The 24,768-nt window shown below is 38.5% G+C and overlaps 1 protein-coding gene across 1 annotated transcript; it reads right to left on the reverse strand.

The window, feature by feature from the left end:
- Window positions 1-19,375: 19,375 nt before the first annotated feature.
- On the reverse strand, window positions 19,376-20,514 carry LOC142167217 (uncharacterized). Its single transcript, XM_075227375.1, has 2 exons — window positions 19,675-20,514; window positions 19,376-19,570 (listed from the first exon to the last, which is right to left on the reverse strand). The coding sequence occupies exons 1-2, from the start codon at window positions 20,512-20,514 to the stop codon at window positions 19,376-19,378; spliced, it is 1,035 nt and encodes a 344-aa protein (XP_075083476.1).
- Between the last annotated feature and the right edge of the window lie 4,254 nt (window positions 20,515-24,768).

Here is a 24,768-nt window from a genome sequence, read left to right on the forward strand (position 1 = left end):
GTTGTCCATTCTATCATTGCCGAAACGCGATCTCTGAAATTCTCACGATGCCGACTATTATCAAATCCTTCGGTCCCTAAATCGTGTTCGATTTTTTCTTCTTCTTTACTAGCCCATACAAATTTCTATTACTCCGGGGGTCTAACTTAGCCTTCTAGTAATCATGTTGGAGTCACCAACACATTTCTCAAAATAAGAATATGACTTTATGACATATACTCTTTTATAGTCCTAAGGCATGTCACCTCTTGTATTTTCCTTTACTTGACAATAGACTCTGTCATCCTGTCATATTATGGTTTACCATTATCACCCTTTTATCACATCTTACTCATAATGCTTCATTTACTCTCTTCTTATTATCATGCTAATATCTCTGTCTATTACCTTATTCTGAAGACTTCAACAAAATATTCTTTCAGTTTTATCTCCCCTTCTTCCATATCACTGGCTCTTCGGGTCGCCTAATATTCTCTTTTTACTAGGGGCAGGAGTCATATCAAGGTAAATATTTATCCCTTCTAGGATTTCACTACATGTCTTCAGATATTTCTGAACGGTATTCATATCTGACTGTACTATTCTAGAGTGCACCATCTGGTATGCACGGTCTAATAGGGCCACATCATCAAGAATTCTCTCTCTACTAATGCCCTTATCTGTTGTTGTATTAGCCCTCTGGCTAACTGTAATTTTTCTAATTGAAAGCATCTCTATATCATTAGCAAACATAAGTCTTGGCTCGAACTCTTATGACTCAGCTCTATAGCATGATCCAGATTTAAAAGAAGGGTAACAGACTCCTAAATGCCTTGTAGCTTCCTGTTTATATAATGTGGTGCACAACACATCTATAAAGAAGGATCTACCAGACACGGCTTGTAGTCTCCCTAGGATTGAACTTCTCTGATACCACTTTTGTCAAGCCCCAATCCTGTGGAGGCGTGGCCGGCACCCGGTGCCATATTTGGCCTGAGCGTACAACTCTATTGCTGTAAACTCTAGATGGGTAACCCTCAACTTAGGCCGACGAGGCCTTCCTTACAAATCAAGGCCGACGAGGCCACCATGAATGTCTACAACAAGCAATACCAAACTAATATGTACACAAGGCTGGCCAGGCAACAATACTGATATAAAAACATATACAGGACTCTTTTACAAATCTCTAGAGATAACTGAACTATATCATGGTCGGGATAGGGCCTTGACCTACCCATCAAAACTGTATATATAAAATGGACTCTGAGGTTTAGACCTGGTAACTCCGAGGAAGTAGAGCTTACCAACCAAGCTGATGTTTGACTCTGTCCACTGGGAAGGTCTATCCAGCTGTCTATCAGGACCTGCAGGCACGAAATGCACCGTCCCCAACAAAAGGGATGTCAGTACGAAATAATGTACTGATTATGTAAGGCAACAGAATAACTAAAAGCTGATACTGAACTGATAATATAATAACTATAAGTAACTGGGAGTCAAAGGTAATTTGAGGATACTGACTCAACTCTCTCAATATAATAAGTAAAATAGTTGTCCGGCCCTATAAGGCTCGGTGTGTGTAACTGCTCTACCATATTAGACTCGCTCATAGGTGCTCGGCCATACTAGTCTCTGTATCTCGGCCATTGTGGGCTCGCTCATAGGCGCTCGGCCACAGTAGGCTCGGTATATAACTTACCATCTGATCAGATGGTTGCCCAATAGAGGCCTGCCCACCGATTATAGCTCGATGGTGGTGAAACTACTGTAATATTGTATATATATATATATATATATATATATATATATATATATATATATATATATATATATAGACCCTCTGCTCTCTTGACTGGAAGGAAATAATACTTAACTGAATATAAAGTCCTGATAAGGGAGAATTCTTTAACTTATGAGACTAGGATAATGTACATAAATCCAGGAACACGAACTTCTCTTTATGTCTCGTTATCAAACGAATGTAGTTATAGGATCATGCCAAAATGAAGGGAAGTTTTAGCCTTGACATACCTTAAACCCATAGAGTCCTTAATACCTTCCAAGAAATTCATCAAACAACTCAATTCAATCTACCATAGCATAAGGAGATTCAAAATCAGTGTTGAGTAAAGGTTAAGTTCGCAACTTAAACTAGTAGCTCGTTTATGTAAATTTGGGCAGCATCTCCCCTGTAACAAGGCCCTCCTGAAATACCATGTACCAACAACAACAACTAGATCAATACATTAATAACAACATCAACAATAGGGCACAAAATATATCATTAACAAGTCATCAACATATCACGACGAGCGGCAAGCTCGGATTGAATCCCTTTACCACTCTTCAACCCCATTGTCATTCATTGTTGAACTTAGTAATATATAATAACCAATACATTTTAAAGGATTTTCAATCTTGTACTCAATTTTAAAGTTACCCGAAATAGCCCAACACAAGATAATATCACTGTCGACAACTTCCAAGTGCTTTTTAGCCATTTCCTTTTCTATTTATCAATTTCCTCAACAAGATTGACATGTAAACCAACATGATCATACAAAAATTATCATAGCCAACTTATTTTCCATAATTTACAAACACTTAAAGTTCATAAAAGCAATTTCCAAATCAATCCATCAAGAACAACAACATCTCAAGCTAATCCAAGTATTATCTTGTAGTTTATCATCTTAACAACTTATCCAACATACAAGAAAGCTTAATAAAAATTAGTAGGCTGTTATAATCACCTTAGGAAGTAGCAACAACTTAAAATTTCAGACAAACACAGCCCACAATTATCCTCAATGACAACACAACCTCAAAGAGGTGTTGTTCTTAACTAGAACTAACGCTTGATGTTGAAATGTGGTGTAATAACTTTGGAATCACTTCAAACCCTTATGGTATCTATTTAGGAGGATGAGGAGGAGTGTAGGGACGAGGTTGGGTCTCAAAACGATAAATAAAGGTCGTCCAAATCGTTTTTAAAGTGAAGTAGGTCGACCACCGCCTAAGTGGGTCCCATTGGGAGCCGCTTGTGCTGTCTCGCAAAAACATGCATATCTCTCTGATACAATGTCGTATCGATAAATGGTTTAATGTGTTAGAAATTAGACTCATAGATCTTCAATTTTGTAGGTGGTTCATCTAGTAAATCTAAATTTAATGGGAGAAAAGCTCAGCTACATGTGACCTAAATTTCAGCACAATTATGAATATAACTTGTGATGACCTTTGCCAACTTTTGTTCCACAATTCGCTTGACTTCAAAACATAGCACACGACTATCATAAGACTAACATAACCTCATTATCATGTTAAGCACCCTAATATCACCCCAAAAGTACATGTTATAACATTCCCAGCTTGTCGACGTTCGACAAAACTTATTTTCTTCAATTCGTTTAGCTTCTAAGCCTTCCAACCCTCTTGGTACTTGTTATTCATGATCTTAAGTATTTGTTACCTCCATGGTAACATGATTAACTTACTTTATGTACTTTCAAGGAAGATCTCATTTTTGAGCATACATAAATTAACTTACGACTAAGGCTGACAAGTGGGCCGGTCCCGGGCCTAAACGGGCTAAGTAGGCCGGTCCCAAATTAAACGGGCTTCGCGGTCCTAGGCTTCGTGATCTTTTTGTAGGAACCGGCCCGGGACCGGGCCTATGAACTAATGGTCCCGGGCTAAGTGGGCCCAAGTGGGCCTAAGTGGTCCCAACAGATATTTGTTTTTTAAATTTTATAGAAGTTAGAGAAAAAAAGATGGTAATAAGAAATATCTAAGGCAATTCCTTATAAATTATATGTGACCTAATTTTTTTAATTCAAATTTAAAGACAAAAATATTGTAAAGAGATATTCAAAGCAATGCGTTATAATTTTATTATAGCATTAAAAAAATATGGCAAAATCTTTCTTAGTCTTCCTCCCCCCAATGGAATGAGCACAACAAGGTGCTAATACCACAATTGAGAAGAAAAAGAAACTAATAAAGATGTTCCAAAATACAAGTTACATAATATATACTAATTGTTTTTCATACAAGTTACATGGTATCTCTTACAAACTTCATAAATCCATCAAGGTCCAGAGGAATTTCTGTTGGCGATGGCGGAAAAGTAGCTTGGTCATCGCCGCTTCCGGGCGAATCAGCATCCTCCGCAAGCTCAGCTAGCATTTCTTCGTAAGCTTTGTCTACCTCTGGTTGTGATTCAGCAAGTCCAAAATTTATTCTTTCCGAACGGATCCAATCTCTGAAATGTACCGATTTTTTCAAGCTCTCCCTCATAGACGCTCTATAATCACCGAGTTGAAGTCTTGCTTGACTGAAAGCGCTCTCCGATGCCACTGTTGAAGCTTTAATAGTTAAACTCTCTCGGGCCATCCTTGAAAGAATCGGAAAGTATTTTTCTTTGTCCTTCCACCATTCCAAAATATTAAAGGATCCGTCGGGATTCACTTCCTCAATTCCCTGTGACAAATAAACTTCAAGCTTATTTAGTTATGAAAAATCACTAGTAGTAGAACGTTGAGAACCCCTGAAACCCGCCCAAGCACTAAGTGCTCTTACTCCCGCAGTTCTTTTAGATTATTGAGAATCAGAAGAAGAAGAAGGAGTTGGAACATTTGGTCTAGCCTGATCTAATGCAACTTGATAGGCATTATAAATAGTTTGAGTGTTTATTTTAATTGAGGCTATTGCTTCCGGAAGTTTAGATAACTCCTTTTCTTCAAGTGATAAACCATTATAAACAGTTTCATGCCAAAATTGAGGACCTTCTGATTTCATAGTAGGATTTAACAAGGCAGCAACACCATAAATAGGGGGAATAGGGAAAAAATATTTTTTAAACTTTTTTCTCATAGAATCAATAGCAAGTTGATAAATTTCTCCACCATCTGAAAAATGAGCAAATAAATTTGCAAGTTCTGCAATATGAACTAAACTGTTAGAAATAGTAGGGTAATATTGCCAAGAAAATTCATTTGTAGCAATATGAAATTTTTCTAAAAAATCTACAAGCATTTTAACATTAGCCCAATCCGCATTTGTAAGGTGCTCATCATCATCACTTACATGAGCATTAAACGTTGAGTTTATGGGGTTTCTATATTCATATGCAACAACTAAACTTTCATACATATAATTCCATCTAGTTGGACAAGGTTTAGGAACCTTTCTTTCTCTTAGGCCAAATTCATCGCATCTTTTAAAATATTCTCTAAGTCTACTTCTACGGTTTGAATAAAAAAGCCAGTTAAGAGCCATTTTAACCTTTTCAATTTCAATATTTAAAATTCTCATACCATCACCCACAATTAAATGATAAATATGACAAATACATCTAACATGAAAAATGTTACTAAATGCAGGACTTAGTGTAGTGGTAAGCAAAGCTAAAATATTTGTGTTACTAGTAGCATTATCCATTGAAACTGACATAATTTTATAAATAATGCAAAAATATCTATAAATATCCATAACTGTGCTAGCAATAAACTGCCATGTGTGACGTGAATTAATTATTCTATAAGCAATAATGCGCTTTTGCATTATCCAATCCTCATCAATCCAATGACTGGTAACAGTAAGGTAATCACAGTCATTATCACTTCTACCAATATCAGTTGTACTAGCAACACGACAACTTATATGAGTAAATATATAGCGCAAATATTGTTCATATTCATGTTTATATTTATAAATATCACTCTTTACGGTTGTGGAGGAAAACCTTTATAAGTAGGATTATAAATGTTTCTAATATAATGCACAAAGTGAGGGTTAGAAGGAAAACTATAGGGTAAGCACATAACAGTAACCATTTTTGCCAATTCTTCCCGATCTTTTTTTGGATCATAATATAAAATACCACCGGTAACAGTGTTAATTTCTGATTGAAATTGATTTGACCCGATACTAGGATCAGCCTGACTAGGAGTAGGTACACATGTCCCCTCGGCCAAGGCTTTCATACGAAGATATTTGGCTTTATCTTGAGGGTGTATCAATATGTGTCTAGCCAAAGTTTCCGTCTCCTCCGACCTCCAAAATATTTAAAAGTTAACTCCTTGCCACAAGTTTTACACTTAGCTTTACTCCTTGACACAAGTTTTACACTTAGCCTTATTTTGTGGAATTAGTTGAGTAAACAATGGCCAAACAATAGATGTTTCTGTCCGTTTGGTACGTTGTCTAGAAAAAGTAGGGGTAGTAACAAGAGGGTCAGACGGGGCATCATTTAGATTATCATTAGTTGGGTTAACTTCAGGAGCAGGACTAGTGGGTGTATCGTCATCCGGTTGCGTTTCATCAAAATCTATTTCATCCTCATCATTTTCATCAATTGTTGGATTAGAATAAAGAGCATTCATTAATTTATGGTCTAATTGTTCACCAACTCCAACATTACGGCAAAATTGACTCTCAGTAAATTATAATAAACTATTATCACTATCAAGAATAGCAGGTGTAGGACGGGTACGGGGTTTGGGTTGGGGAGCCGAGGGAAGTGGAGGAGGAACAGATTGGCCACTAGATTCGCCACTCTTGGATTTTTTCTTATTTTTCCCAAAAAGTTTTTTTAAGGAAGACATCGTAATTAATCAAATAACAGGAAATAAATAAAACAAACAAAACTATAATATTAAAAATTAAGAGTTGGAACGAGTTTACCGAATTGACGAACAACTTGTTAAAAATTGATTATCGTTGAAGACTTGAAAACTTCAATTAACTAACTTCACAATTTTTTCATAAATTATAACAATAAAGTAAGCAATAGTAGTAATTATAAAAGAAAATTAGAGAGAGATTGATGATTTTGTGAGAAAAATGAAAGAATGAGGGGGTATTTATAGTTGAAAAAAGGAAAAAAGTGCAATTATAAAAAGTTTGGGGTTAAAACAAAGTTGGGGGGATTAAATGGCTATTTTATAAATAGCCAACGGCTATTTTTTAAAGGCCAACGGCCAGATTTTTGCAATCCCAAACGGTATGATTTATATTTAAAATTATGACCGTTGGGACCGTTTGGGACCGTTTAGGCCCGCCAAGGACTGGTCCGGTTTCGGTCCGGCCCCGGTCTCAAACGTTCCCGGTCTCGCGAGCTTAATCTGAAGGACCGGCCTAGAAGACCGGCCCACCTCCATGGTCACGGGCTTATCCAGTTAAGGACCGTTTAGGCCCAGAAGCCCACATGGGCTGCGGTCCTAGGCAGGTCCTGGGCCTGGACCGGCCTACTTGTAAGCCTTACATACGACGTACTCTCACGTACAAAAACATGGGGTGTAACACATATTTTAGGTGTATAAATCCATGCGGATTCATGATGCAATAAAAATCAAGTAGAAATTACCGACACCTAAAATATGGCTAAAAATCATCTCCAAAATCGCCTCTTCCAGAGCTCCAAACCTCAAAATAGTGAAAAATGCACAATTCTCGAATTTCTGAACAAAATTAACCCTGACCAAAATCCTTCATCGTGTTTGCGGCTCACTCTTTACGAACATGAAGCAAAAATGACACCGACCCTCCAGTCTTTATTCGCGAAGGCGACAAGGCCACTGTCGCGACCCAATTTCCCCTTTGATCGGGTATCGTGATGGCACTTAGTCTTAGGGACTAGGTAAGCCTAACATTAATTAAAACAACAACATTATTAAAAAAAACATCTAACAATTTGAAATAGAAATATCTTAAAATTTACAATTCCCAAAACCGGTAGTATAAGTCATAAGCTCTAAAGAGTGTTTGCTAGAAAACTTCTAAATACAACTGTCCAAAAATAAGAATAAACTGTGCAAAACGAAAACTTGATGGTGACTCCGAAGCCTGCGAACGCAGCAGTAGGTTTACCTTTAGTCTCCACAGTAACGACCCGCACAGCTACTAACGAACAAATACCTGGATCTGCACAAAAATTTGCAGAAGTGTAGAATGAGCATACCACAGCGGTGTCCAGTAAGTATCAAGACTAACCTCAGCGGAGTAGTGACGAGGAATAGTCAAGACACCCATTGTTCTAATAAACTCAACAAGTATAAGTATATGAACAACAAAAATATGATATCTACATAAAGACTGTGCAATATGGCTCACAATACAGTAATTGCAATAAGAAAGGAAACAACAAGTATCAGCGGAATACCATAAAAATGACAGAGAAAAGTGAATGGAACACAATCTAAATCCGAAATCACAAATATAGCAAGGACAAGTAGTAACTCAGCAACTACAACTACTTTTACATAAGGTTTTCAATAAACAAACTCCACGAGGTACCGAACCTGGGACAAATCATAACTTACGGGTCTCAATACCTGAACCCTAACAATTGGCATCATGTGCCCTCATAACACTTTATAACCGCACTGACGACTCATATGCCAATAGAGCCATTCTCACATAGAGGGCAAGTAAAGAAGGGTGAGCATCTATGCTCAACAATATCAAGAACACCTCTTATCCGATAAGAGTACTTAACTATGTGTATGCTTGTGCAAGTGTCCTAACATAGTCCATACCAGCAAATAAGCATAAGGAAAAAGAACAGACAGCACGTAGTATAGTTTCTCACAGCTTTCACAAGATAAAGCTCACACAGGTAAGTGCACCACTACACAATATCAACAACAAGAATGCCCCCAGGCCATCACAAATCAATCCCTGACACAGGCCACCTTGTCTCGCCACGTGTGCAATAGTAAAATAAATGCCCGCCTTGTCTCATCACACGTGCATAATAATGTTCCCACCTTGTCTCGCCACATGTGCAACCCACACACACACACACACACACACACACACACACACATATATATATATATATATATATATATATATATATATATATATATATATATATATATATATATATATATATATACGCCGCATGTGCAAATATCAATAGTAACAATGGCATGGCAGAAACCTCGTGCAACCCTATAACAACAATTGCACGACAGAAACCTCGTGCATCACAATAACAACAACCGCACGCCAGAAACCTCGTGCATCACCACAATAAGTACAACAACAACAACAATGACAATAATACAAGGATAAAACAAATACATCAACTCAAGAAATTCCAGAACTCAAGGAAACGGAGGAACTAATTCACAATGAGTTGCCACAATAGAAAATGCTAGTCATAATATGAATAGCTCAACAAGGGAGAAAAAATTGCGTAACAATGGACCCACAAAGTATTGTTCAACAACGAGGGAGATATCACGAGTCAATAATTCCAATAAGGATAAGTCAACTAAGATATAGGATATCTAAACTTTTTTTAAGGTTGTGAAAGCACGAAAGAGACACAAAAACTTCAATGAAGGATAAGCAGTATAAAGAAAATCACAGTCTCAATTAAGGATGAACAATTACAGAAGAGATAATTGTAACTTCAGATAAAGATAAGCAGTTAGGGAAAAGACAATACGGCAATAGAAGAGATACAATTTCAGCTAAGGCATATATGAATCAAATGAACACAAAAGTGGATCATGAAGCAATTAATTCCAATTAAAGCAGGTAGAAGTGAAACTGTAAATTAAGAAACATAATCATAACGAGAACAACTGCATATTCAGTGAATACAAGGACCTAAGAATCCCTAAAGGCCAATTTTCCACAAATATGTCCGGGAACGTACTCGTCACCTCGCGTACACGGACTACAATTAGCATAGAAGACTCAAATCCTAAGGGGTAGTTCCCCCACACGAAGTTAGGTAAGATACTTACCTCAAAGAAGATAGACCGATATTCAAAAATGAACTTCTCGGGTGAAATGACCTCTGGACGTCTCAAATCTAACCAAAATAACTTCAAAGCACAAATAAAACTCATAAGATACTATTCTGGATCATAAAGTCTCAATCTTTATCAAAATCTAAAAATCGGTTCAAAATTCGACCCCCGGGCTCGCACCTCGGAACCCGATAAATTTCACAAAACCCGAACACCCAATCCGATATGAGTTCAACCATACTAAAATTATCAAATTCCGATACCATTTCGTCCCTCAAATCATGATTTTTAATTTTGAAACGTTTCTTCAAAAATCACCATTTTCTTCAACTCAAAACCCAAATTAAATGATAAAGATAAAGATAAAATCATGTAAATTCTAGGTGAAGAACACTTACCCAATAGATTTGCTTGAAAAAACCCACAAGGAATCGCTCAAAACCGAGCTCTATAAGTCAAGATATGATAAAAATGGTCTAACCTCGATTTGGAAATCTTATATTCTGCCCAGGTCTTTAAGGATCGCGAATGCGGAAGAACAATCGCGTTAGCGAAGAAGAAAAAGGAAAGCTGCCCAGTTGTACTTTGCGAACGCTACAACATGTTCGCGAATGCGTAGAGGAAAAGTCTTATGGCCCAACGACTGCTCTTCGCGAACGCCTGAAGTAGAACGCGAATGCGAAGAGTGGAATGGCATAGCTACACGAACGCGTGGGATGAACGCGAATGCGATGAAGGAAAAGGTTGGCTTCCGTGATCGCGGAATGAGCGCGAAGAACAAATATTCCCTCCTACAAAATTACACTTCGCGAACGCAGAGAAGCAGACGCGAACGCGAAGGAGAAAACCAGATGACAGATATCACCGGTTCAAAATAGGAGGAAAATGACTCGTAGCCCACCCGGAACACACCCGAGGCCCCCGGGACTCCGTCTAAACACACAAACAAATTCTATAACCTAACACGGACTCGCTCGAGGTCTCAAATCACATAAAAATGGCAAAACTACGAATCAAACTTAAGAACTTTCAAATCTTCCAACTTCTAAAACTCGCGCCGAAACCTATCAAACCAACCCGGAATGACGTCAAATTTTGCTCGCAAGTACCAAATAACATAACGGAGTTGTTCCAACTCTCGGAATCGCATTCCGACCCCGATATCAAAAAGTCCACTTTCAGTCCAAATCTCCAAAAATTCAACTTTTGCCATTTCAGCTACAGACCTCAAATTCACAGTCCGAACATGCTCCTTAGTCCAAAATCACCCAACGGAGCTAACGGAACCGACGGAACTCCATTCCGGAGTCGTCTTCACACTGTTCCGACTACGGTCAAAATCCTAAGACTTAGCTTTCTGTTTAGGGACCAAGTGTCCCAAATCACTCCGAATCATCCGGTAACTGAATTCAACCATGCACGCAAGTCAATACACATAATACGAAGCTGTTCAGGTCCTTGTGCCACCGAACGGGACTTAAATTCTCAAAATGATCGGCTGGGTCGTTAAATCCTTCCGCTCTTAAACAAACATTCATCCTCGAATGTGCCAAGAATCGCCTCAAAGACTTCAAATCACTGAAAGCACATATCCAACATACAGCCGCGGGGACCCCACGTCACCCTAATCCACATAAGCCTGACGACACCATCCCAACTGTAATTTTTCCTTTCTATCAACACCAATAAGCCTTAGAGTCAAAATTCTCACCTTCCATTTATCTTCAAAAGACCCAATTTTTACGTCCATAACCGGTATCGCTCTCAACCAGCTGTAACAACTCATGCCTTCACCCACAAGGTATGACCACTCAACATGACACGCCACACATTAGCCCATAATACACTTCTGATCACAATAGCTGCCCGTAATCAAAACCAGCACCGACAATTAGCCTCATATCCGTTAGCAACCTGTTTCAAACCTCCACAACACTTACAATGATGCAAGAAACACGAATACCTCATAACCATACGCACGAATCAACCAGTCACAACTGACACCACCGGGCACACACCCCGCAAGCTAAAACTCAAGAAGCACATAACGAAAATGACTGAACATGTAAAAAGAAACACATAAGAGAAATACCAAACAAGCCCGACAGGCACAACTCTCTATCAGTACCATCCTACAAATAAATTTAAAAGGAAAACTTAAAGTATATAAACAAATCACAAAGATCTCATCCTGATATAACTTTCAATCGCGACACGCAGCCCGACTCAAACATATCAAATCACATGGAATCGCAAGGGTCTCACCCTCAACTCTGAATCACAAGTTGAATACACAACATACCAATGGAAATCTTCCACTAACTCAATTCTACCAATAAAATCACAACACTTACTAAACTCTCACCCCGGTAGAGTATCAAATCACAAATTGTAACCAATTTACTCAAGAATCACATCAAACCTATCATAATAGACAACATGAATTCATTTCTACCCTCGTAACTTTCAATAATGAATAGAAACAAACGATAGACACGGCTATCACTCATAGAATCTCCCAACAGGGGCAAACACATATACATAATACTAAGTCATGAACTCACCAATAGGTGGGAAAACAAATAGGGGAACTCGCCCCGATAAGCAGAACTGAATCAAAATACGAATGGTGCCCCTCTGTAACAAATCAAAAGCATACCTGTATGACATCATCTGGCACAGTGGCCCCAAGCCTACTATATGAAACACATCAACGGGCCGGGCCTTCCCCTCTAGGGCGCCCTCTACTCGCCTGAATACCCCGTTGTGACACACCTGTCTGGAGTCTAGGACAATCTCTCACCCTGTGGCTGGACTCTCCACACTCGAAGCAACCTCTTTGCTGACGTGGCTATTGGAACTGTGCGGTACGGGTACTCTGAGACCTATGGGCACCTGAAATACTGTGCGAAGCCTGAAGTGCAAACTGAACTAGATGACCCACAAAACCTCTACCCTGTCGTACCCTACCTCCAAAATAAGGACCAGTAGATCTCTTCGGTCTACGAGGCCTCCTCGCCTCCCCGTCCTCTCTCTCCTGATCTCGTATGTACTCTCTCTCATGGACCCGCCTGTCCTCTCTCTCCTTATCCCACATGCCCTCTACACAGCGAGCGATCCCTACCACCTGCTGAAATGAAACATCTAACTCTAACTCCCGAACCATGATGAACTGAATATCATGCCTGAGTCCCTCAATGAATCTACGGACACACTCTCTAACTGTAGTGACCAAAGCAGGTGCATGTCTGGCCAAATCACTGAATCTAACAGCATACTCTGACACTGACATAGTGCCCTGGCGCAACTGCTCAAACTCCACGTGTCATGCATCCTAAAGGGACTGAGGTACAAACTCTCTCAGGAACATCTCTAAAAACTGAACCCATATAAGTGAAGCTAACTCGGCTGGGCTACCTAATTTATATGCCCGCCACCACTAATAAGCCGCTCCCCTGAGCTGGAATGTAGTAAAAGCAACCCCTCTCGTCTCCACAATACCCATAGTACGGAGAATGCAGTGACACTCCACCAGAAAATCATTTGCACACTCTGAAGCCAAACCACTGAATGTAAGAGGGTCATATTTCTTGAACCTTGCAAGTCTAAGCTGCTCTTCCTCAGATGTTGTTGCCCTGACCATGGGCTGAACTGGAACCACAGTCTGTGTCGCCATGACACCTGGAACCTGACCTACATGAACTCGCTACTCTGGGGTGTGGGCGGTGAGAGTCTGCATTCCTTCCCTGGTCCGTGAAGTAGCTGGTGCAATCGGAATTAACCCCGCCGGAGCTAATGTAATAGACATGCTCAGGACTTGTATTAAGGTCTCCTGAAGTCCGGAGGTAACTGTAGGCGCCTCCAGTACCTGCCCCCTAACTAGAACTACTGGCGGCTCCTCAACTGCTGCTCTGGTAGGTGCTCTAGCTATGACACATGCTCCTCATCGGCCTCTGCCTCTGCCCCTAGCGACATTTGCTCTGGAGGTAACGTTACCAGCAACTGCAGCTCGTGTCCTCACCATCTGTGAGAGAATGGAATGATAAAAGTTCAAACTTCGAGATCAATGAACACGCACGATGGGAATGAAGGAAGTGAAACCTTCCTAATATAATAGTTCCGTAGCCTCTCGAAGATAAGTACAGACGTCCCCGTACCGATCCGCAAGACTCTACTAAACTCGCTTATGACTCGTAGCACCTATGAACCTAGAGCTCTGATATCAAGTTGTCGCGACCAAATTTCCCCTCCGATTGGGGATCGTGATGGCACCTAGTCTTAGGGACTAGGTAAGCCTAACATTCATTGAAACAACAACATTATTAAAAAAAACATCTAACAATTTGAAATAGAAATCTCTTAAAATTTACAATTCCTAAAACCATTAGTACAAGTCATAAGCTCTACAGAGTGTTTGCTAGAAAACTTCTAAATACAACTATCCAGACAAAAGATAAACAGTGCAAAATGAAAACTTGAAGGTGTCTCCGAAGCCTGCGAACGCAACAGCAGGTTTACCTTGAGTCTCCACAGCAACAACCCACATAGCTACTAACGAACAAATATCTGGATCTGCACAAAAAATGTGCAGAAGTGTAGAATGAGCACACCACAGCGGTGCCCAGCAAGTATCAAGACTAACCTCGGTGGAGTAGTGATGAGGAACAGTCAAGGCACCCACTGGTTTAATAAACTGAACAAGTATAAGTATATGAACTACAGAAATATGATATCTACATAAAGACTGTGCAATATGGCTCACAATACAATAATTGCAATAAGAAAGGAAACAATAAATATCAGCGGAATACCATAAAAATGATATAGAAAAGTGAATGGAACACAACCTAAATCCGGAATCACAAATACAGCAAGGACAAGTAATAACTCAGCATCTACAACCACTTTTACATCAGGTTTTCAGTCAACAAACTCCACGAGGTACAGAACCTCGAAAAAATCACAACTCACGGGTCTCAATACCTGAACCCTAACAATTGACATTCTGTGCCCTCATAACACTTCATAACCGCACTGACGACTCACGTGCCAATAGAGCCATTCTCAAATAGAAGGAAAGTAAACAAGGGTGAGCATCTATGCTCAACAATATCAAGAACACCTCTTATCTGATAAGAGTGCTTAACTACATATTTGTTCGTATCTTGCTGATTCATACTTAACCCTAAGGTTGGGGTTTACAGAATCTCTTTGATTCGAACCGAAATTGGTTCAAGCTTTAATTTTAAGTACTATCTCGTCTATATTCGCCTTATTATGTATGAATCTATCTATTTCTGCCGATTATTTTTACTTGCCCTAAATTAGGGTTTCAGATCCTTTTTATTTGAACCAAATCTGGTTCGATTCTGTGTTTTGTGAATAATATTCATGTCTATGTTCATTTTATACAATATGTGACTCTTTGCCTTTATTTTCTGCCAATTTTGTGGAGTTTACCTAAAAACTAGGGTTTCAAATTTTTCTTCTTTACTGATTGTTTGAATTAATTATGTTTCCATATTTATGTGCTTAGTTCCTACACTATTTAAACCCCTCCCCACTCCCCTTTGGTTAAGTTTGGAAAAATCCTTAAAAAGCTATAAAACTAAAGCTGTATACTCTTTACTCTTGGATAATCTTGTTCTGTACTCTGGTTCCCGGCCGGCTGAAAGCCAAGACCAAATATTCTGAGTTCTTGCTCTTTGGGTGATATTCACAATACTGTGGGATTCCTTTCTTTCTTGTTTCATTTTAACTGGTGAGTTACCAAGCCTTTGCCATTTCATTCTGATTTATCTGTCATTTCGTTTAATGTGTTACTTCAATTAGACTCTACTAACCTAAATGCCATTACTTCCGTACTTTGAGACATGTTTAGACCTACTTTGAGTTGATTAATTTGATTCTGCCTAACCTATATGTCACTAATAGCCACCTCTTGAAGTTTAAGTTTGTTATTATCCTGCTCTTTGAACATGCTCTCATATCTCCTTCTATGGATAGGTTAACTAGGTATGGATGTATTCATTAATAGGATAACAAGTCTGTTTCTAAACTCACTATAATGTGGCCTGTTTGATCATGTTTTCATCATATCTTGACATCTCTAGTAATTGCCCTAATTAGTTTTCAGCATGTTATGGTCTATTGCCAATTGATATGATTTCTTCTTATGACACTAGTTTCTGCACTTAGCCTAATCTGAATTCTCTTTTACCACTATAAATTTGTCTTGTAACTTGCCTTGTTAGCATGTGATTGAATTCACTTCTTGAAACTTGATTAAGTCTGCCTAAAGTTTAAGCATGACTATTATTTGTTTTTATATGCTCAATTGATTCTGTCCTTCAGTGGAATCCCTTGACTTCATTCTATTCCTCTACAATCTGGTCCTTCTAAATTCTTATCCTTAGCCGGCTGAAAGCCAAAGCTACTTAGATTCTGTCCTTTGACCTCCCTAGTATGAGCACTACTCAGGGTTCATTTGAGACCCTTGTGAACTCTGACACACTAGGACCTGGTCCCTAGTCTTTCCTCTGAATTATTTTTGATCAACCTCCCTAGTGTGAGAACTGCCCTGTGTTCTTGAAGCCCTTGGTAATTCTGACACACTAGGGTCTTGGGCTCTGTATGCTCAGCCTTGACATATGCTCACTGGGTGAATCACTCAACAATTAGCTATTTTGTAGATATGAATATGAAATTTTGGAGCTATTGTGAATTGTGAGAATGAAGGCCTGGCCTGTCCAAGTTTATTTGGGCCTGCTGTAGGCTCCCTATAGCTATATCTATTCTGTAATTTACTATATTCATTTTGGGTCTGTAATAATTATTGTAATAACATTTTGGGGTATTAGTAAAATTGGGAAAAGGATTTTTATCTTACTTGCAACAAGTTGGGTAGAGATCATGCATATAGGTTCGATAATGTGTTATTATATGTCGTGTGTTATAAATCATGCCTATAGGTACTTTGTTATATTCAGTCATCATATGCTAGCAGCCCTGCCTATAGGTTCAATACTTGGTTCAATTGTGTTTTATTTCTACTTGTTAGAGACCATGCTTTTAGGAAATGGTATGATTTAATGTATGTGCAAAAATTCTGTTTACATGCTACCTTAATCTAGAAACCATGTCTATAGGATCTAAAAATGGACCAAATTGTAGAAAGCATGCCTATAGATTTGAATCAGTTTATTTATCATTTCGCCCATTGATTCAGGAGTTTTGTCAAACACTGTGCTACTAACCTCATTAGAAAACATGCCCATAGGATCAAAACAAGTGATTCTGGATATACTTCTGTGATTGCCACTATTTACTATCGCACAAAACATCTAGACATCATGCTAGTAGGTTTAATCTCATTATGCTAAAAATTAGTAGGCAAATTTATGTAGGTCTTGGTAATCGTATTAAGAAACTAGCTTTTGCGTATAACTGTCTGCTCATTCATTCAGTATCACATAGAGATCCTGCCTATAGGATTCTGCGATTTTGCAATTAATAAAACCTGTTAGTGCTAATCAGTTTGGCGTGCATTTGATGTCTAAATGGGGAGGGTAACTTGAGCCCATACTTGTTTCTATTTGAAAGTCCTAACTGTTTTTGTATGTTGACTAGTTTTCTCCTTTTGAGCAACCTATGTTAAGGTCTTGAACTACCCTGAAATAGAGGTCCAAATACCTCATAAACCATAGGCATGGGACGGGTAGTGCATGCATAGGTTACGACTTAGAATCAAATCGAGCGCTTTAGGTAAACAACTTAAAAATAGTAATTGGGTAGCAGGAGATGATAGTTTGTGCCCGCTGAATAATATGAGTTACACCCCATCTTGAGGGAGTTATGAAGTATTATTTATGTTGCACGAGTTGATCCTTTAGGCTAAAAAACATAGGACCCCCCATTACATCATTCTCACTCATTTCGGACAAAATTGGTCATCAATTTCTTTACCCGACAACTCTTTCATCATTCCCGGATAGAGAGGGGCAGTTGTAGATATCCAGTTTTGCCCTCATATTGTGCAAGGTGCCTAGGGCTAGTTTTTATATATATAAAACTCAAAATAAAACAAAGTGTCAGGAGGTCTTATAAGATGAAAGAAATATACTTTGACGAATACATAATTCCTATTATCAATGTTGGGCAATGTTCTCAACACTGATATCACAAAAAGTAGGCTAATAAAGGAGTGAAACTCTTTTATAAAAACTAGCCATGCTAAATCTTCATAATTGAAGCCCATATGTAGCCTTCTTTTGTTGCAATTTTGACTATCTTCCCTTTGATGTATCAACTGTAAACTTAATGAAATCAGTAATGAATTTTTCAAATTGATTTGCAAACCCGCATTTGCATCTTCCTCAAGTGTGTAACTCCTACGATCATCCACATAATCTGTAGCAACTTCTATTGCAAAGCCTACTGTCTTGGAACGCCCTTGTCTTTCCAGAAAAATATTGTGACTATCCTTACCTCTGCCAATCCTATCCCTTAGTATTATTTGATTGTCATGATGCCTAGTATCCAGTAATGCAACTTCATTCTCACAGTTTCTTGGATAGCTATACTTGTTTCTCAATGAGACTAAGTTCCAACATTTTCGAGCATGTGTGAGCATACAGTGTTTGAGCAGGTAGTCGTGTGATCTCCAACAGCCATCTGTTGATGTCAATGGTTGGCACCATTCTTGGTATGTATATGTACTGATATTCATTAGGGTGATGTTCCACGATGCATCCAGTGCTCCCAATTATGAGTTCCAAAAGCCCAAGTCATGTAGTAAATCGATCAAGCTTCTGGGCAGCTTTCTCTTGCATATCCCATATTTAGACGTGTGATCGTGTGATATCCAGTAGTAATTTGTGGTAACCATTGATTGGAACCATTCTTGGGATGTAGAACTAATAAGGTGTATTGGTGTTTTGCAACACAATGCATCCATTGCTCCCATATTCGACTGCCAAAATCCCCTGTCGATTAACTTTCTGGGAAGAATTTTACATGTTTACATGCTTATGCCTACTATTAATACTCCTTCAAGGGAATGAGCATCAGTTGCTAATACCACCCTTTGAATTTGTAGCAGATAGTAGGACATGGATACAGTAAAGATCCCTGCAAAAAAGAACACAAAGTTAGTATAAAAAAAATCATCATCTCCTCCTCCCTAAGGACTTGAGTATGATGATCTTCAGAAACATATTGTTCTGCACAGCTATTCGCCTGGCTCTATGTATGTGATGTCAATGCTATTGGGTGCATTAGCTTTCTCCACAACACACCCCTTGATCCTGTTAACTCCAAACTGCATTCAATCCTCATTGCTTCAAGTAACCATATTTCTCCAGTTGTTTCCAGCCTGCTACACCACCTTGTTATCTCCTCTCCTCCTAATTTCATGCTACTTTTACTCTTAGATACGGGCATTGTAATTTATCATTATTCACTATCCTCCTCCCTTGATTATTTAGCTCCCAAAAACAGTGAGCCTCAATAGATCCAACATCTAATGGATAATTAGCTAGATGATCAACCAATCTATTTCCCTCCCTTAATGTATGGGCCACTGTTATGTTGATCCTTGCCATCATTTCTTTAATCTCCTCTACCTATGCAGTAATGGCCCATGGCACACTCCATTCTCCAGTTATCACATTTTTTAGCATCATTAAATCAGTGTGAAGCTCAATAAGCACATAGGCATTTTCCACACAAAACCTCAAGGCTTCCAAAATTGCCTTTGCTTCAGCTTTAGTATTTGTCCCTTCCTGTACCTCCTTTCCACATCCATATATTACATTGCCCTACTCATTAGCATAAAACCAATGGAACTTCTTCCAGGATTTCTCCTAGAAGCCCCATATGTATTAACTGTGATCCACCCTGGACTTGGACATTCCCACATCACCTTAGTAACCTTAAGTTTAGGTATATAGGCCTCCATCATATTCAGCAGCTCTGGCCATTTATGTGACACATTCTGCAGGCCTGACTTTCTAACTCTAACTAAGGATTGCATAGTCGTGGAAACCTGATAGATGACTCTAATTATAGATTCTGCATCTCTATATTTGTAGTTGTTTCTTCTCTTCCATAACTTCCACACAATAACAGCTGGTAAAGCTTGCAGAATAGGCTGCAATCTACGAATCACATCAGTAGTCCAGCACTTAGTCACAACCTGATGAAATGTAATCCCATCCAATGCAAAACCTGCATGCCCAAGAAAATATTTCCACACCCTATTAGCAGCATATGATGTAAAGAAAAGATGTTGCCCTGTCTCCTCCTTTGGTTCAGCACAACTCCAGCATTTAGAAGCCATTAGGTATCCTACTATCCTAAAAAAATCATCCAAAGGTAGCTTATCTCTCCATACTTTGAACATGAAGAAAGCAATCCTGAAAGGCAAACCTTTCACCCATATTTTCTTGTAAGCATTGGCAGGTTCATTTCTTCTTCTCAAGTATTCCCATGTTGACTTTACACTGAACTCTCCTCTTGTTTCCAGTATCCATTGAGGCTTGTCTAGAACATCATGCACCACTGGAGGCTTCATATGCAGAAGAATATGCTCTGCAAATTCTTCTGGCAGTATCTCCGGAATTTTATCTGCATTCCAAGCACTATCATCCATCACATCATACACATTATGGATTGTTTTATCTACTCCAAACTCTAGAGGAACAAGGAAATATAAAGCCCCCAATCCCTTCCAGTTATCAAACCAAAAAAGAGAGGATCCCATCTTTGGATACCAAGTAATTTGGTATTCAATTAAATCCCTGCACTCCAACATCTTCTTTCAAATCTGAGACCCCGCCCTCCATGGTACTATCATTGCATTTAGTTTCTTGCAATATTTTTTACTAATAAAGGCACTCCAAAGGCTTGGCTTAGTTCAAAAATTCCACCACAATTTACATAATAGAGCCTTTTAAACATCATGCAAAGATCTAAAATCAATGCCCCCCTCATCACATGGCATGCACAAATTATTCCATGAACCCCAATGTCTACTACTGCCACCTATAGAACTGCTCCAGAAGAATTGAGCAAAAATCTTATGCAATTTGTTGATGACATTATTTGGAGGATTAACTGCTGATAGTAAATGAATGGGCATGCTTTGAAGCACATGAAAGATCAACACTGCTCGACCACCTATGGATAACAATTTACCCTTCCATGTTTGCATTTTATCCATCACTTTAGTGATCAATCCTTTATAGTAATCCATCTTCCTCCTAGCGTAAAAGATAAGACATCCTAAATACGTAAATGGAAATTCCTGTCTATCAATTCCAGTGATCCTTTCCACCTTTGTAATTACCTCCATGCTAGCAGAATGATGCATATAAATGGATGATTTACTCTTATTCACCAACTGTCCGTATGCAGCTTCATATGCTCTCAAGACCTCCATCACCAATTGTAAAGAAATAGTGCATGAAGAGGAGAAGATAATGGTATCATCCGCATATGATAAGTGATTGATTTTAGGACTCCACTTAGATAATCCAAATCCACAAAAATATGGATTCAAATGCAAAGCATTTAAGCCCCTGGACAATGCTTCAACAGCCAAAATGAATAAAGTCAGTGAGACTGGATCCCCTTGCTTGACACCTCCAGTTGATTTGAAAAAACCATGAGGTTGTCCATTTATGAGTACTGAATACCAATTGTTTGAGACAATTACAAACACAAGCCCTATGAATCTCTCGCTAAACCCCATTTTACTTCATTTTATATAATTACATTTGTATTTTTCGAGCTATTTATACAATTTTGCAATAATAGCCTATATTTTATACATAACTACATTATTTGCATTGTTTACACTAAAATAGCTTTTTTTATATTTTTAAAATATTAAGCTATTATTTCTAATCATTTTACTTCATAATTAATATTTTTATTATTTATTAATTATTTTTATAAATTATTTTAAATGAATTTCGCATATTTAATTTTATAGCCCAATATAGGGCTAATCTCAGACCAAAATTACAGGCCCAAATACTAAGCCCACTTTTTTGATCCCTCAGCATCCCAACCAAATAACCCCTTTAGTTAACCCGATCGGTACCCATTTCTATGACCCGCCCCGCTTCTCCTCTAATCTTGGCCATTGATCTCAAATGATCAACGGCCCACAGCCATTCCCCCGTTTTTAGTTACCCTCGCCCCAAACCCTAACACCCATTCTTCTAAGACAGTCGCCCTTAAATCCTCTCATCCTCTCCCCTTCTCTGAGAAACCCTAGCATCCGCCCCACCCAAATCCTAAGACTATACCCAAAACGATTTGAAGATCTTCCATATTTTCCTTTTTTTTCGGTACCCATAATATTTCTTTCCCGTTTCTTTGGTATTATTCATTTGTCACTGAGTTATTTAAGGAAGCCAGTATTTGAGAGGTTCGTTTGGCTTCGATTCTAGATAATCACCATGTTCTTAACTTGATACACTCAACAACTAGGTTACACGGGTCCAATTCATCAAGATCTCCGGCTAATTTTGACTCCTTGTCAAATTAGGGATTGCTCGAGTTTCTCCTAAATTAATTCAGAATTGATTTTTTCATGCTTCGCTTTCTTTATTTGTGTTTGATTAACTATGTTTCCTTGTTTGTTCTTTCAATTTCTATTACTGCATAAACCCCCCTTTTCTCGCTTCCCCTAAAAGTCTTAACGACTACTGCTACGACTACTACTACCACTATTCTCCCACTCTAATTCATTCTATACTATTCTGAAATTTTGATTTTTGGTCGGCTGATAGCCAAGGCCACCTTATTCTGTTCATTAACCTCGTCTAGTGGAAGCACTGCCCGGAGCCCACTTCGAGGCTCCTGTGAACTCTGAAGCACTAGGGGTTTGGGGTTTCATTGTTATCCTATAATCACAGTTGTTCCTAAGATTTTGAGTTCTTCGTTCTTTGTTTAGTTTGTTCGCAACTGGTTAGTATCTTATGCTCTCATAATTTTATTACCCTGTGATTGTATTTATGTTATGTGCATTCCTTTGGGTGTTTAAAGTTATGCCACTTTAAGCATGCTCTAATTCTGATTTTTGCAAAGTTAGCTAAGTCGATTCATGATGTTTACATGGTTTACAATTAAACATGATTGATGTTTATCGCACTTTGTTTAGATCTATGGGAAATTGCGTTTGCTCAGAATTGTTTTCTTCTTGTTGAATCCCTTATGCATCACCTACTGTTTTGCTGCAAATTATGTGATGCCACTGTGTAAGTACTTAGCCTAATATGTTCTTCCTTGACATTACTAGCCTTAATGCATGCCCATTGTAGATGTCCAACCTGATTAATTGCTTATCTTCATGTTTAAGTCTAATTGATTACTCAATACCATTGCTTATCATGAATCCATGACTTAGAATTTTCTAGGTAATTAATGCATGCTCATAAGTTATTAGAATGTGTCTTTGCTGAGTCTTTCATGTATACCTGCTATTTCTCTGGAATCAATTTGCGATTTTATGAATTCTATATGCCAAAACTGTTGCCATGCTTAGGCTGACTGGTTTCTTCGCTTTGATGCTCTGTGCTCACTGATCATTTAAGGCTCCTAGGGTGAATTTCAATATATGTCTAGTTTATTTCTCCTTATGTCGACTAAGATAAGTTCCAGCCCTCTTCATGTGATACTTGCTTGCCTTATTTACTTGAAAGTCAGATGCTTACCTGTTGGGTTTAAAACCTCTGTGTGGTAATTGGTATTTGCTTGAACATTTCACAAGCTCTGCAAGTTAGTTATTCTCGTTAGGTTCTCATGCTAAAGCTTCCATGCTAAGGTTCTATCTCACTTATTCTTGTCTATGGCACTACTAGGTTTTTTATGTTCAAACCCTGCCTTAAGCTCTCTAAGATAATTCTGGGTCAAACTCTATTATGAAACTTTATTTGAAATAATCTTGTTGCTCTCAAGCTCTGTTTTTGGAATGATAAGCATAAACTTGCCTCATGTGTGTCTTGTATGTTTCCCAATTTAAGCGTGATCTTGCTTATATGCCCTAATTAGAATGGTTGTTAGTTGCAATTTTAAGAGTAGTTCTGTTACCTGTATGGCTGAATCCCTTAGCTTAATCATTGGAATCGTTTGGGCCTGGTTTGGGCCTGCCTTTGGTATTAAGGGTTCGAAGCATACTTTCTGCACCTGGAGTTTGGGCCTGCTGTCCGCATGAAGTCCTAAGCCTGTTTGAAGGCCCATATGTATCACTGGGTTATTCTACATTTGTATTGGGCCTGCAATTATTTAAAATAATCTGTAACTACTTGTAAAACTGAATGATGGGAAAATTAGTGAAAAGGGGGACTGGGGTATTCTAATGCTTTCATAAAAGGGTAGAAAATATGCCTATAGGGTCTATGTGTTTATTTGCTATTTCGTTTAGCATGCCTTATTTGTTATTTTTTTTAGCTTGCTTTATTCCTATAAACTAATAGAATCATGTCTATAGGGACCACACACACTTCACTCGTACACTATTCAAAGCATGTTAGTACTCGCCATACCTATTTTCTATGTCTATTATTGTGCACACTTAGACAACATGCCTATAGGATTCAATAACGTTGTTTTGCTAACGCTCATTTAGATGCCATGTCTATAGGGTTTCAACAAATCAATCAGTCACTTCTGTTATTTTGGTGCGTTGTTAACTTGGATATCACGGCTATAGGGTCTTAATTAGTTAATCAACCACTTCGTTACTTAATTGTGTTACCATACCTAGAAATCATGCCTATAAGGATAAAATCTTATACAAATCAATCGCGCTATCAACTGTTAGAAATCCTGCCTATAGGATATTGTCACTCGCATAAGAAATTGTTAATTCTGGGCTCTCGAAGTTGTTTTACTGCCTCATTATGCAATATTTAGATATCATGCCTATAAGTTTGTAATGCCTAAATTTACGAATCTGTTAGCCTAAAGCTACTGCTTGTACAATGCTGGAAATTGGAATCACCTA

Source organism: Nicotiana tabacum, chromosome 12 (assembly GCF_000715075.1).
Source record: "Nicotiana tabacum cultivar K326 chromosome 12, ASM71507v2, whole genome shotgun sequence".
Taxonomy (NCBI): Eukaryota; Viridiplantae; Streptophyta; class Magnoliopsida; order Solanales; family Solanaceae; genus Nicotiana; species Nicotiana tabacum.